The following is a 13,062-nucleotide window of genomic DNA, read 5'->3' as shown; positions in this document are numbered from 1 at the left end:
GAAGGAAAGAAGAAGGAAGGAAGGAAGAAGGAAGGAAAAAAGGAAGGAAGGAAGGAAGAAGGAAGGGAGGGAATGGGGAGGAAAGGAAGGAAGAAGGACGGAAAGGAATGGGGAATGGAGAGAAGAGAAGAAAGAGAGGGGAGGGAGAGTGAGAGAGGGAAAAGGATGGGAAGTTGGGGAAGAAAGAAGGACAGACAAAGACAGAGGGACGGGCAAGATAAGGAAAGAAAAGAGACAAAGGAAGCAGAAAAAGATTAGAGTTCAAGTTTAGATGGAGAGACAAGACTGTTGGCACCAGAATCCCTGTCCCAAAACAGAGTGAAAACAAATCTAGGTCCATCAACATTTGGAAAAGCATTTGCCTCCTTTCTCCTTAGAAAACCCCAAACGGGGGCTTCTTGAGTGGGCACAGACCTATGGGACGAAGGGGATGGGAAAAGGGAAACACAGCCAGGACCTGGGAAAAAGGTCCCCAAGTCTTCTACAGAGTAGCAGACAATGGAAAAAGTCCCATTAGTATTGGTGTGACATTATGCAGTCCTATTCTCAGCAGTACAATATCACAGCAAAAGTAACAGGAACTTTCAGGGTAAGTAGAAGGGATGGGTGAGGAGGGGAGGCAAAAGGAAGTAGGGAAGGAGCTATGAGATGTGAACAGAAAGATGATCTATACAAGAAGGAGAAAGAGAGAGAGAGAGAGAGAGAGAGAGAGAGAGAGAGAGAGAGAGAGAGAGAGAGAGAGAGAGAGAGAGAGAGATACTTCCAACATTCAGTTATTACAGACTAACAGCGACGTCACGTGGTGCAAAGACATTTCATCCAGGCGTGGCGGGTGCATCCAGCTCCACTCCGGAGGCTGCCCCAACCCTTTCCTGGGACCATACTTAGCTTGTTCTCCTGATCTGGCTTTTATTCACTGTCTACTGCTGGGACCTACACCCAGACACCTAAATTCCAAGACCCAGTCCTCCAGCTTGAGCCTCTCTTCCCTAATTTCCACTCCTAGTGTCACTCTTTCCTCTGAGGTCAACAGCAACAGGTCCCCTCTCCTTGGTACCCACGTGTACCAAAGAGAGGTGGTGGCCATCAACTGGTCAAGTGCCGTGCCTGGGGCTAAGATTGCCTAATGGCTCCTCACCTCCCATAAGCTCAGATTCTCTGCCATCGCACTCTCTGAAGTATATCTTCCCCTTGACAAGAAAGGATCTTAGATGATTGAAAACAAAAAACAGAAACAAAACACAAAACCCAGCGGCCACAGAGCTGTTAAACCAACACGCCTGGACAAACACATGGGAAACCTGCAGTTCTCACTGGGGAGCTGTGGGCAGCACAAACACTCAGTAGGGGAGACCCCTGAGACACAAGTAAGATACTGAGGAAGAAAGAGACACAGAGAAGAGCAAACAAAACAGAACGAGACTGTAGTTGTAACGTGGCCTTCCAGCAGGCCCCCGCCTCTGGGGAAGAGGGGCTGCAGGTGACCTGGTCACTGCTGCTTGAAGCTGGATACAGGGGAGAGCCCTGGTGATGGAGCAGCAGTCTTCAGGAGGCCCCACTTTGCAGGTGAGATGAACACAATAGGATCCAGATGTTGTTTACACAGCCCAAGAAAGACTACGGCCATGTGAGGACAGGGTGGAAAGGGAAGCCCCTTGCAGGACCATGGGAGGGTCAGGGTTGGGAAAACAGTGGTTTGACTGATCATTGGCAAAGATGTGGGCAGAAGGAAGCATGGATGGGAGGAGAGAGGAAGTAGGTTGAGAATGAAGCAGGCTGTTGGAGCCACTGAAAAAGTCTTGAAGCTGGGTCCTTCTCTGGGGCTTCTTCCTGGAAAGGCTTAGGTTGGAAAAAATCTTGACTCTCTGACTTCTTGAATGAGAAAAAGTACAGGGCAAGGAAGCCAGCACCTTATTCTTTCTTTTCTGGGGAAAAACTGTTCTCACCTGAGAAGTTTCGTGTTGCCAGCATGGTGGTAAGGATTGCCCCCTGAGAGAGAGAAAAAGATTTGGTCATTTGGTTATTCAACAAGCACTTATTAAATGCCTATCATGTGCATGGCAGAGGGCAGCTAGGTGGTGAAGTGAAAAGGATGTTGGGCCCGGAATCAGAAAGACTCCTCAGACACATACTAGCTGTGTGATCACTTAACCCTGCTTGCCTCAGTTCCCCTATCTGTAAAATGAGTTGCAGAAGGAAATGGCCAACCATTCAGTGTCTTTGCCAAGAAAACCCCAAACAGGGTCACGAAGAGTTAGACATGACAGAATTATGGTGTTTCCCCCACCCCATCTTCATAACCAAAAGAATGAAAGCTTCTTGGAGGCGAGCACTATCCCCAGGGCTTAGCACATTCCAGTCATTTTTCCATCATGTCTGACTCTTTGTGACCCCATGTCATATCAGCATCTGTAATGAGGGAGGGAGGGCATTTAAGATATGTAGACAAGGAAATAGAGCATTGGGTCTAGGAAATGCCATCTGTACCAATGTGGCTGGGACATGCAAAGGGGAATAATGTGGCATTAAGTCTGAAAAGGAAAAGGGAAATAAAAACATTGGATGAAGCAGAACAGAGGTTGGCTCAGAGTCAGTTTTGAATTCTGGGTTTAAAGGGGATAATGTCTATAAAGCACTTTGCAAACTATAAGGTGCTAGTCAAGCAACTCTTCACATGCTGTACATGTTTATACTTATATGCTAGCATTCATATTTATATTTATTATATTTATGTCAACTTGTATTCCTATTAAAACTTCCTTAGGAACATATTACCTATATGATACTATAGTTCAATAATTTCAGTCATGTCTGACTATGACACCACTTGAGGTTTTCTTGGAAAAGATATTAAAGCAGTTTGCCATTTCCTTCTCCAGTTCATTTTACAGATGAGGAAACTGAAGCAAACAGGGTTAAGTGACTTGCCCTGGGTCATACAGCTAGTATGTGTCTGAGGTCTGATTTGAACTCAGATTCTCGTGACATCAGAACCAGTGTTCTATCCATTTCACCCACTAGCTACCCAGGTAATATTGTGCATGTCATTAAAGTTCTAGTCACAGTTTCCTCATCTGTAAAATGATAGTAATAAAATCAGTAGCAGTTATCAGCACTTAGGAAAATAAAATGAGATCATCATGTAAAGAATCATATAAATATCAGTTGTTATTAAGCCAGATTGAGGAAGACCATGATGAGAAATTTAGATTCCTCCCCCTCCTCAGAAGCAATAGGGAGCCACTGAAGATCCTTGAGCAAGCAACAGGCCTGTGCTTTGGGAAGATTATTTCAGGTGAAGGCAGCAGTGTGAAGAAAAGTTTGAAGAAGGGCCAGACTGGAAACAAGATCAATTAGGAACTTACTAAATTGCCTACTCACAAAAAAGGGTCTCATAAACTCTTTCACACTAAGGAATAAATGATTGATAATGTTCAGTGAGTAACCCCTCCCAAGATATTTTCACTGTAACAAAAGATAAGACTCCTTGGACCGAAGGAAAGAATATCTAATTGGAGAATTTTAGGTATCTGCTGTTTGGTGGTGGTACGTATGCAGTAAGGAAGGTATTTTTTCCCCTGGTAGGAAATCAGAATGTCCTTGAAATCAATGGCCCACAGGAGTCTTGACCTTCATCTTTAATTTCCTGACTTCTGCCTGGAAGTCCTAAGTAAGGGAATAAGTTCTGCTTTTTGTCTTTTTTTTTAATAGTTAAAACGGTTAAATATTTTTGAGTTCTACTTTTAAGGCCCTGAAGGCATATATGAAACTGGTTTTAAAATCTGCTATCAATCTAGTTGGCAAGGTAAAGAGCAGGGAGCAAATTGGGAGAGAGTAGAAGAAAAAGAAATAGATTCTTCAATGTCCTTCCATCTCCTCTTCCAGTTCAGTTCATTGGATCATGAACTACCCCAAGTTGGGATCAACAAAGAAGATACAGAGCAACTCAAAAAGAAGGCTTTTTTTTTGGTACAGCTTCTCCCCTCTTCACTCCCAAAGACAGCCTGTCTTACCTGGCCAAGTGCTCTGCTCAGAAATCCTTGGCATCAGAAGGCTAAGGAAAAACTCCAAGGATACTTGCTATTATTTGGCTTTTTCAAATCTATGTTTTTATTTTTAGTCTTAATGCTATGACTGATTTCACAATTCTGCACACAAATTTGAGATTCTAGGATGTACCCTTTTAAGGGCATTCCCAAATTTTAATCTCCTACTTTTCCTTATACAGGTGGGGAACAAGGAGTACAGAATATTGAATATGTATGCCATCAGATGTGCTCACTGGGTCAACTGGATTGTTCTTCTTTATAACAAAGGTAAGCTTACCACTGTGTACATGGATAGAGGTTGGAATGACAATATATCAAGAAATATCAAACAAACATTGATAAAACTTTAAAAGCTATACAAGAGTGTGACCAGCACAAATTTGTCATTTTTCTGAGAAAAAATAATGAGAGTTTTCACTGAAGAGAAATGTGAGATGTTTCAGATACTGTTAGAAGTGACCACTGTGTAGCTTGTTTTATTTTGTCAAAAGGGAATGCTTACTTCAAGTTGGGGGAGATAGGGGGGATAGCCGTGTCTTTCAATATCTGTGATGTTAAAACAGGATCTAAAAACCAATAGAATTTTTTTTAATAAAAAAAAAGTTTTACCTTGAGCTTTCTCCTGGCATTGAATTTCTTGAGACACTCCACAGTCTCCTGCCTGTGCATCATTGAGGCCACGGTTGAGCGTTGCTGTGAGAAAGTGGTAAAGCTGTTAGAAGAGCAGTAATTCCCACAGGAATAGAAAACATTGTTCCATTGTCCCCACTGACCTGATGCAAATAGGAAAAGGGTTAGGAAGGCAGGGGAGAAGGAGGCAGTGGGATCAAACCTAAGAGGTTTCCATTACCTGTTCTGATAACAGAGTTGAGAGACACAAATTCACCAATTATAAATTAAATCCAGGAAATTGAACTGGTCTAAACTAACACATCCTCCAAACAATCAGCACAATCTCAAACAATCCTTCCCTCTGTGTACTTATATGACAACTTTCTTTGTTAATCTCTTGCTAGATGGAAATTCTCTGAGGGAGGAGATTTTTTCTAATTTTTTAATCTGTTCTCCCAAATAGTCTACCAAATTATTTTGAAGTTACAGTTATCTCTTCCACATTGCAAGGGGTTAGGGACATGGTATCCCCACAAGCTAGAAAATCCTTGATAAAATTTTTGGCCCTTCTTATATACCAGAGAACTCTGAATTATCATAGTATCAAAGGATACCCAAAATAGATTGACATTATACAATACAGTACACATACTTTATGCCATTTCTGACTTTCTAAATTTTTCTGTATCATCTGTTAGTCTTCAAATGTTATCTGTGGCTTCTGCAAAAATTTCCAAAATATTCCCATTTCTTATACTGATCCATGATATGTTAAAAATTCAATAGGAAAAGTTCTGAAAGGAATAACCATAGTAGATATTTTAATAATACTTCAAAGCCTAATCATCAGTTCAGAAGAAATATGTCTACTGGCCTATTGGCCTACCAACCTGGAAAGAGTAAGATTCCTAATTTGTCCTAGTTGTAAGAATTTCTCACATTACAGTCCTCAAAAGTGGACAAGCCCAGGAACCACAAGGGGATGCCACAAGAGTGCCCACCCTCATTCCCATCACTTCCTGGGTGCATAAAGAAAGCCTGACTACACAAGCACTCATGTGTCAAGACACTTACGCAGACCCATGGGTGCTTCAGGGCCTCATGAGCTGTGATCCTTTTTGCAGGGTTGATGGTTAACATCTGGTTGATAAGGTTTTTGGCTTCAGGAGTGACAGTATCCCACTCAGGGGATGGGAACTAGATGAGAAGGAAGAGGGAAAAAACTCACAAGAAGAAATCCAGGATGCCTGAAACTTCCTGAAAAGCACTAAAACAGTTTTAGTTTTTAGTTTAGGTCTTCTTACCAACCTTGCCCCAAGACCCCTGCCCCCAAATCGTATACCTCTCTCTACCTCTCTCTCCAACTCATCATCCTATCTCAAAACCTTCACAAATGTTGTCAACTTAAGGGAACAGGAAAGCCTGACCCAGCCTTGCCCCTTTCCAATGGATCTCACCTGGGCTGGCTGCTAAAAAGACCCCTTCCCCATTTGGAAAGGTAGGAGTTGGAGGGGAAGAGGCTAAGGCCAGGGAAGAGTTTCAGTCACATTACCAGTTCAGTCTGTAAGCCCCAAAGGGCACAGAGAACCCGTTCTCTGTGAAGAAAAGGCTTACTGACCCAGGTCCAGCTGGCTGTACATTCCCAACAGAAGACGTTTTAAAAAGCTTGGACTTACATCATAAGCTCCAGCCTTGATCTGCTGATAAAGTTTGTGCTGATCTTCATCCCAGAATGGAGGATAGCCCACAAGCAGAATGTAGAGGATCACACCTGAGGAAGAATGTTGGGATGGGGAGGGAAGGAAGGAGAGTGACCTTGTCCCACCTTCCACAGCTGTCCACAGCTGTCCACTTCTACAAACCAAGGCTCAGGAGAGCAGATTTCACATTTTGGGATCCAAAGGCTTCTGCACCACTCCCACCCCCATGTATCTCTGTATTCTTGTTTTAAACACACTTTGATTCAGCCTCCTAAGCCAGGTTGGGAGCTGAGCTGGCTCAAAGAGCTTCTGCCTCCCCTTGCTAGAAGGGACTTCAGAGGGTCCAAACCTCCTTTTATAGATAAGGAAAGACCCAGAGAGGTTTAAGTGAAGACAGGATTTGGAAATGTAAGGGACTTTAAAGAGTATCTACCTCAACCCCTTTCAACCTTCACTCCTCACCGTAGAATATAAGAATACTGAGGAATACTTAATATATGTCTTCCTACTCCTACATGTAATACAGTGCCCGGAATATCAAAAGCACTTAATAAATGCTTATGCATTATTCACAATGAGTAGAAGACTGGACCAGGAATCAGGAAGACTCGAGTTGAAATCCAGGCCCATGAAATAATAGCCTTCAAGAGTGAATAAGCCTAGTAAAGTCTTAGTTTTGTGGTTCTGGGCAAATCACTTTAACCTCTGTCTATCTTAATTTCTTCATCTATTAAAGGGGAAATAATAATACCTGCTTCCCTGGGTTATCATGAGGATCAAATGAGATGACATTTGTAAAGAACGCTGCAAACCTTAAAGTGCAATATAAATGCTAGCCATTATTATCGCTATCATTATTGATAGCAATAACAATGATAGAAGAAGAAACTACTTTCAAAAAATTAAAATAACTTTCTCAAAGTCACATGGAAAGCAATTATCACCAGGTCAAGATTTGAACTCAAGTCTCTCAACTCCATCTCCATTGTTCTCTTGACTACATTACTTGCCTCTACAAATAAAATAAAATATCTCATCTGTCATTCTGGATGGATTTTTTTTCCTAGTTCTCCCTTGATTTTTGTAATAACCCCCTGAAGTGCAGATGGATATTATCATCTTCATCTTAAGTGCTAGGAAATTGACACACAGAAAGCTTAAGAATTTGTCTAAGAAAACTCAGCAAGTCATTCCAGAGCCAGAATTCAGGTTTGGTGTTTTTTCCCCACTGTTCCAAAAACTGTTTAAAGAACACTGAAACAACCAGAGTATCTAGAAAAGAAAACTCTTATGTTCCAATAATGTCGAATTGACCTGGGACTGTCTTTCTCTAGAGGCAGGTAGATAACTCTCTTCACATACTTTATTAATGTCAAATGGCTTGGAATTGTCTCAGAATAGAAAGAACATGAGGCACATTACACGTTTATATTATTGCCACATAGTATCAAAATTAAATACTGTTGTTCAGTCATTTCAGTGTTTCAGTCATGTCCAACTTTTCATGTCCCAATCTGAGGTTTTCTTGTAGAGATAACTGTAGTATTTTATCATTTCCTTTTCCACTTATTTTACAGATGAGGAGAGGCAAACAGGGTTAAGTAATTTGCCCAGGTTCACACAGCTAATTAAGTGTCTGAGGCTGGATTTGAACTAATAACAATGAGTCTTCCTGACTCCAGGAGTGGCAGTCTATTCATTGTACAACTTAACTGCCCCTATCTATCTGCTGGCAAAGAGGATTGTAGCCGTAAATAAATTACATGCACATACATATGCATATACACAAATATATACATATATAAATATGTGTGCATGAGAGAGATAAAGACAAAAGAAAGAGAGAGTGTTGTTTGTTTGTTTGTTTGTTTGTTTAAAGGCTAAAGTCCCTATCTCTGTCTTTGAACAGCAAAGTTTACACTTATCTTCCCTTGGAAGCCAGCTTCCTGGGTCTGATGCCTTTGGGCTTCTCTCTTCCCTCCCTACACCTGTCAGAGCTGGGAGAGACCTTCAAGATGCAATTTCTTCTTTTTCAGATTAAATGGAGATTTACAAGGTCAGCATGTGGGAGGCTAATTATTTCTTTCTAAATATGACAGGTCTCCATTGTTCAAAACCCTTTGAGGGCTTTCTACTGCCTAATGAAGAAACTCTAAACTCCATAATAGTGTTATCTGTCCCTCATTTGTATTTTTATTAATTTATGCTATTATAATTTTTAAAGTGGAGGAGTCCTATACTGTGATTTTACTCAGTAATGGATACTCTTTTAAGTGTGAAAATTCTCTCCACTGTTGCAAACTAGCAACTAATTTATAATTTATGGTTTGGGGGAACTGCCTGGGTACATTGAAGAATTAAGTAATTTGGCCAATCGCATAGCTAGTATATGTCCAAAGCACGGCTTCTAATTCCAAGACTCAATTGGGACATGCTGTTTCTTATTAAAATATGCATAACCTATATATTACTGTCCTTACTAGACTGTAAGATTCTTATAAGTAAAATCCATGTCTAACATCTCTGTTTCTTTCTCAGCTTTTAGTGTATACTAAGTGCTTAATACATCATTATTAAGTGAATGAATAAATAGATAAGCCCCTGTCATCAAAGAACAAAACTGACAATTTACTAATTTTACAGATGAGGAAACTGAGGCCCAAAGAGAGAATTTTATTCTAGGTTATACAGATATCTAGGGCAACTAGGTGACACAATGGGTGAAGTGTGACCTAAAGTCAGAAAGAATCATCATCATCACTTCACATCTGGCCTCAGATACTTACTAGCTGTGTGACTCTGGGCAAGTCACTTATCTTTGTTTCCCTCAGTTTCCTCATCTATAAAGTGAGCCAGGGAAGGAAATGACAAACTATTTCAGCATTTTTGCCAAGAAGACCCCAAATGTGATTACAAAGAGTCAGACATGACCAAAAAAAACTGAAGAACAACAATAACTACAGATATCTAGATCACTAGGTAAAATTATGGCAACTAGATTATAGCTGACCCAACCAACCAGACTTCCCAGTTATGGCTAGCTGAGTTAGGAGCCTTTGGCATGTGCTTTCTCTAGTGCCATCTGTCCTAGTTCATCTCAGGACCCTCCCACAAGTTGGGCTGTCCTCCAGTCCCTACGCAGTGTCCCTGGCAGACTCACCACAAGCCCAGATATCCACAGGCTTTCCATAAGCTTCTTTGCGCAGAACTTCTGGGGACAGGTAGCCAGGAGTGCCCGCAAAACCTAAACCAGGAAGAAAGAGTACAGACATGAGATGGGAAGTCTAGGATTTGGGGTAGGAAGGTTAGCTGCAGCTGGTTCACTGCTGCTGCCCCCCATGACAACACACACGCACACAACACAATGTATACATGTGCACAACACCCATATACACACCCTCTGCCCTTGCCCAGCCCCTCACTCACCAAACCATGCCTGCTGGTCCCCCTGCACCTCGATGGCCAGGCCAAAATCTGCCAGTTTCACTGCGGCTCCTTTGCACTTACTGGCCAAGAGGAGGTTCTCTGGCTGTCGGGCCAAGCCAATCAGCAAAGTGTGCAAATGGCATCACATATTGTGAAAACACAAGGGGAGGGTCAAGAGGGAGACAGGGGTAGGGAGTGGGAAACAAAACAGAAACAACAACAAACAGTTTGCAGAAAAGAGTTAGAGACTTTAAATTGAACTCCGCCAAGAAGAGGCTGCCAGCCCCTGGACTGGGAGGTCATTCCATTGGTTCCCAGACCCAGAGGTTTCAGGATCTGGGCTCAGCAGGGCAGAGGGAAGGAGGCAGTTGACAGCCTTGGTGGCTTGTGGGAACATCATTTCCTAAATATGCTCTGGATCACAAGTTATAAGATTGTCAGTTTAAAGCTAAAATAAACCATCAGTTCTTACCCCCTAATTTTACAGATGAGAAAATGGAAACATAGAGACATAACCTGGCTTATCCAGGGTCACACAGCTAGCAAGTATCAGAGGCAATATTTGAACCCATGCCTTCCTGATTCTGCCTCTCTGACCCAGTCCTACCATGTGTCTGGGACCAGGTGTCATTGTTTCAGCTTTTTGGGCCTCTGATTTCCCTATGGTAGGGATTCCCAATTTCTTCTAAAGAAGGATAAGATTCCTCCTTCATTTATCTTTTCCTGATGGCTCTATCACAGGAGGGACCCAATCTCATAACTTTCTCTCACTCTCTCTCATCACTCTGTCTTAACTTCTATTAAATACTTAAGATTTGAATTCTGAACCCTTCCTACAAAGGCCAAGAGATAGACTACCGGAAGTAGAGCTGTCCAGGGTACTAGGAGCCATCATTTCTGAGAAAGAAGAAAAAAAAAACACAATTTTTCTCTGGGAATTAAGATAGTATTCCTCACCAGCAGCTCTCCATCACTATTCTCCTTAGGATTCAGATTTCTGGTCATTTCTGAGTTGTTTATCTATAATGAAGATGGCCATGCTTGTGGCTTGATTATTTCATTCATTAAACCAGCCTGCAAAATTCAATTTCCCAGAATCACTGCTTTTCATTTTCCTCAATGGCCTCCCCTGGAAACTGTAGGATGCACAGAATTGAGAGTGACCTAGTTGCTACCTAGAAGGACTATAGGTAATCATGATCCTGAAAGGACTTTTCCACCTAATGTATATTTTTACCAACACTAGAAAACCAAGAATATGGAATTAAAAGCCTGCAAACAGGAAACCTGCTGGCACCCATTTCTGCATTTCATCCTTAGCTAAACAAAAAACCAAATTCACAGCTCATTCATAGGATCATAGATCCAGAGCTGGAAAAACCCTCAGAAGCTATTTAGAGCAATGTTCCCATTTTACAGATGAGGAACTAAGACCCAAAATTAAATAATTAGACAGTAAGCATCAGAGACAGGTTTTGAACTCACACCTCCTGATTCCAAAGCCAGTGTTCTTCCCATCGTATCACTTTGTTTTCTAACAGAGGGGCCCTACATAGCTACTGCCTCCAACTCTTGCCCTGCTATAAGAAAAAAAGACCCCTTGCTCCAAAATGAGGTTCTGTCTCTAATTGAATGGAAGCCTCACTGGGCTCAAACATCAGTTCCATAAAAGGCAGCAAGAGGCCAGAATAACCAGATTGCCTGTGATTTATGACATTCTCTCTCAGTCAAGAAAGAGAAAATTACTTTGGCCTACTCCAATGACTGCTGTATTATGAGCCTGAAAGAGAAAGGTTCTCAAACCTTTATTCTCAGTATCTTCATGTTGTTAAAAAAAACAATCGAGGATCTGTTCAGAGTTTTTGTTCACATGAGTTATATTTATAGCTATTTACTATATTAGAAATAAAAAATAATTTTGAATTTGTAGACCCTCTGAAAAGGTTTCAGAGACCCCAACAATTCTTTGGACTACACTTTGAGGACCACTGCTTTAGACATCTCCAGATAAGGTCATCTAATACAGATTCCAATCTAGCCAGAGAAACTGAGTTACTAGAAGGATCTGTTTCAGACAAAAGACTCAATACTTGACCAATTAAGTCCAACAGGGATTTCTCCAAGAGAATAATGATTTTTCTCCTTACTCCCCTGCCTAATCGAAATCAGTGAAATACTGACTGAACAGACTTTAGTGGGTGAACAAGAAGGATTCCACACCCTTGTTTCAACCCAGGGAAGTTTATGGTTACTGCCCTAACCTTGATTTCAGATCCAAAAAACTATCAGGGGAAATTGCTGTCAAATCTGTTAAAGCTATTGTATCAAAATCCTCATGACCACATCAGCTCCCAAAAGTTCCATTCCAGGAGGACCCACACCAGGCCCAATAGTCTGGCTGGATGCTTGGTTATGAGTCTCTATCTTATTTCCCCATCTGAATTTCCAACATAGTACAAATTTAAAGGAAGATGACTCAGAATGGGGTATCTCCAACAATGGAAATTAGATGCTAAATGGATCTTAGAATAACCATTACCACCCCCAATACTTCAACAAACACACAATAGCCAACTTTAAATTTAGGAGGCCTTAAGTCAAAACTTTAACAAGAGCCAGTTGGGCTAATCGTGGCATTAAATGCCTTAGTAAACGCTTAAGTCATGTAATCAAGGCTAGGGGTCTCCTCCAAAAATGTTTTATTGATTACAGATTTAGAAATAATAGAAGGATCTTTAAAAGGCAACTAGTTCAGCCTCCTCATTTTTCAGAGAAGAAAACTACAGAAGCCCAGAGGAGCCAATTGACTTGCCTCAAGTTATACAGCTAGTAAGTAAAAGAGCTGTGACTTGGACCTAGGTTTTCTTATTCCAAATGCAATATTTTCCCCATTATATAAAGCCATAATAGGCATAGTAGCCACCCACCTTCCAAGAAGAGGAGCTTGGAGTAAACTAATAGAGCTGAATCATGTCCAGAGCCTTCACACTTGAAATGGATAAAAGTGGCTTCTTCCTATCTGATATTGCCCACCTGAAAGCCTTAATGACCCTCATTGTTCTGGCATTAGGATGGGGCAAAATATAGCATAGTTATACTATGTCTAATAATGCTTAATCAGATCTGTCCAAGGAGATTAGTTGGTCCTGGTCCTTGATGCCCAAGAGTTAGTTACCAAGACTTTGAGGTAAATGATATTGCTCTGGGGATGGTCAATAGATCTCTACAAAATTTGTGAGCTGCCTACCCTGACCCAACCTTTCATACACATCCCC

The 13,062-nt window shown here is 41.4% G+C and overlaps 1 protein-coding gene across 17 annotated transcripts in view; it reads right to left on the bottom strand.

Annotated features, from left to right (window-relative positions):
- CAMK2B (calcium/calmodulin dependent protein kinase II beta) overlaps positions 1–13,062 on the bottom strand; it is a 287,804-nt gene that overhangs the window by 58,276 nt on the left and 216,466 nt on the right. For all 17 annotated transcript variants that reach the window (XM_051976448.1, XM_051976450.1, XM_051976449.1 and 14 more), the window contains exons 7-12: positions 9,788–9,890; positions 9,522–9,605; positions 6,338–6,432; positions 5,736–5,858; positions 4,659–4,742; positions 1,947–1,989 (exon numbers count right to left, since the gene is read on the bottom strand). In XM_051976448.1, coding sequence (XP_051832408.1) covers positions 1,947–1,989; positions 4,659–4,742; positions 5,736–5,858; positions 6,338–6,432; positions 9,522–9,605; positions 9,788–9,890 — 532 coding nt within the window. The remainder of the gene's footprint in view (positions 1–1,946; positions 1,990–4,658; positions 4,743–5,735; positions 5,859–6,337; positions 6,433–9,521; positions 9,606–9,787; positions 9,891–13,062) is intronic.

This window comes from Antechinus flavipes, chromosome 2 (genome assembly GCF_016432865.1).
Source record: "Antechinus flavipes isolate AdamAnt ecotype Samford, QLD, Australia chromosome 2, AdamAnt_v2, whole genome shotgun sequence".
Taxonomy (NCBI): Eukaryota; Metazoa; Chordata; class Mammalia; order Dasyuromorphia; family Dasyuridae; genus Antechinus; species Antechinus flavipes.
The sequence above is the reverse complement of the archived record's forward strand: the minus strand, read 5'-3'. Positions and strand labels throughout refer to the sequence as shown.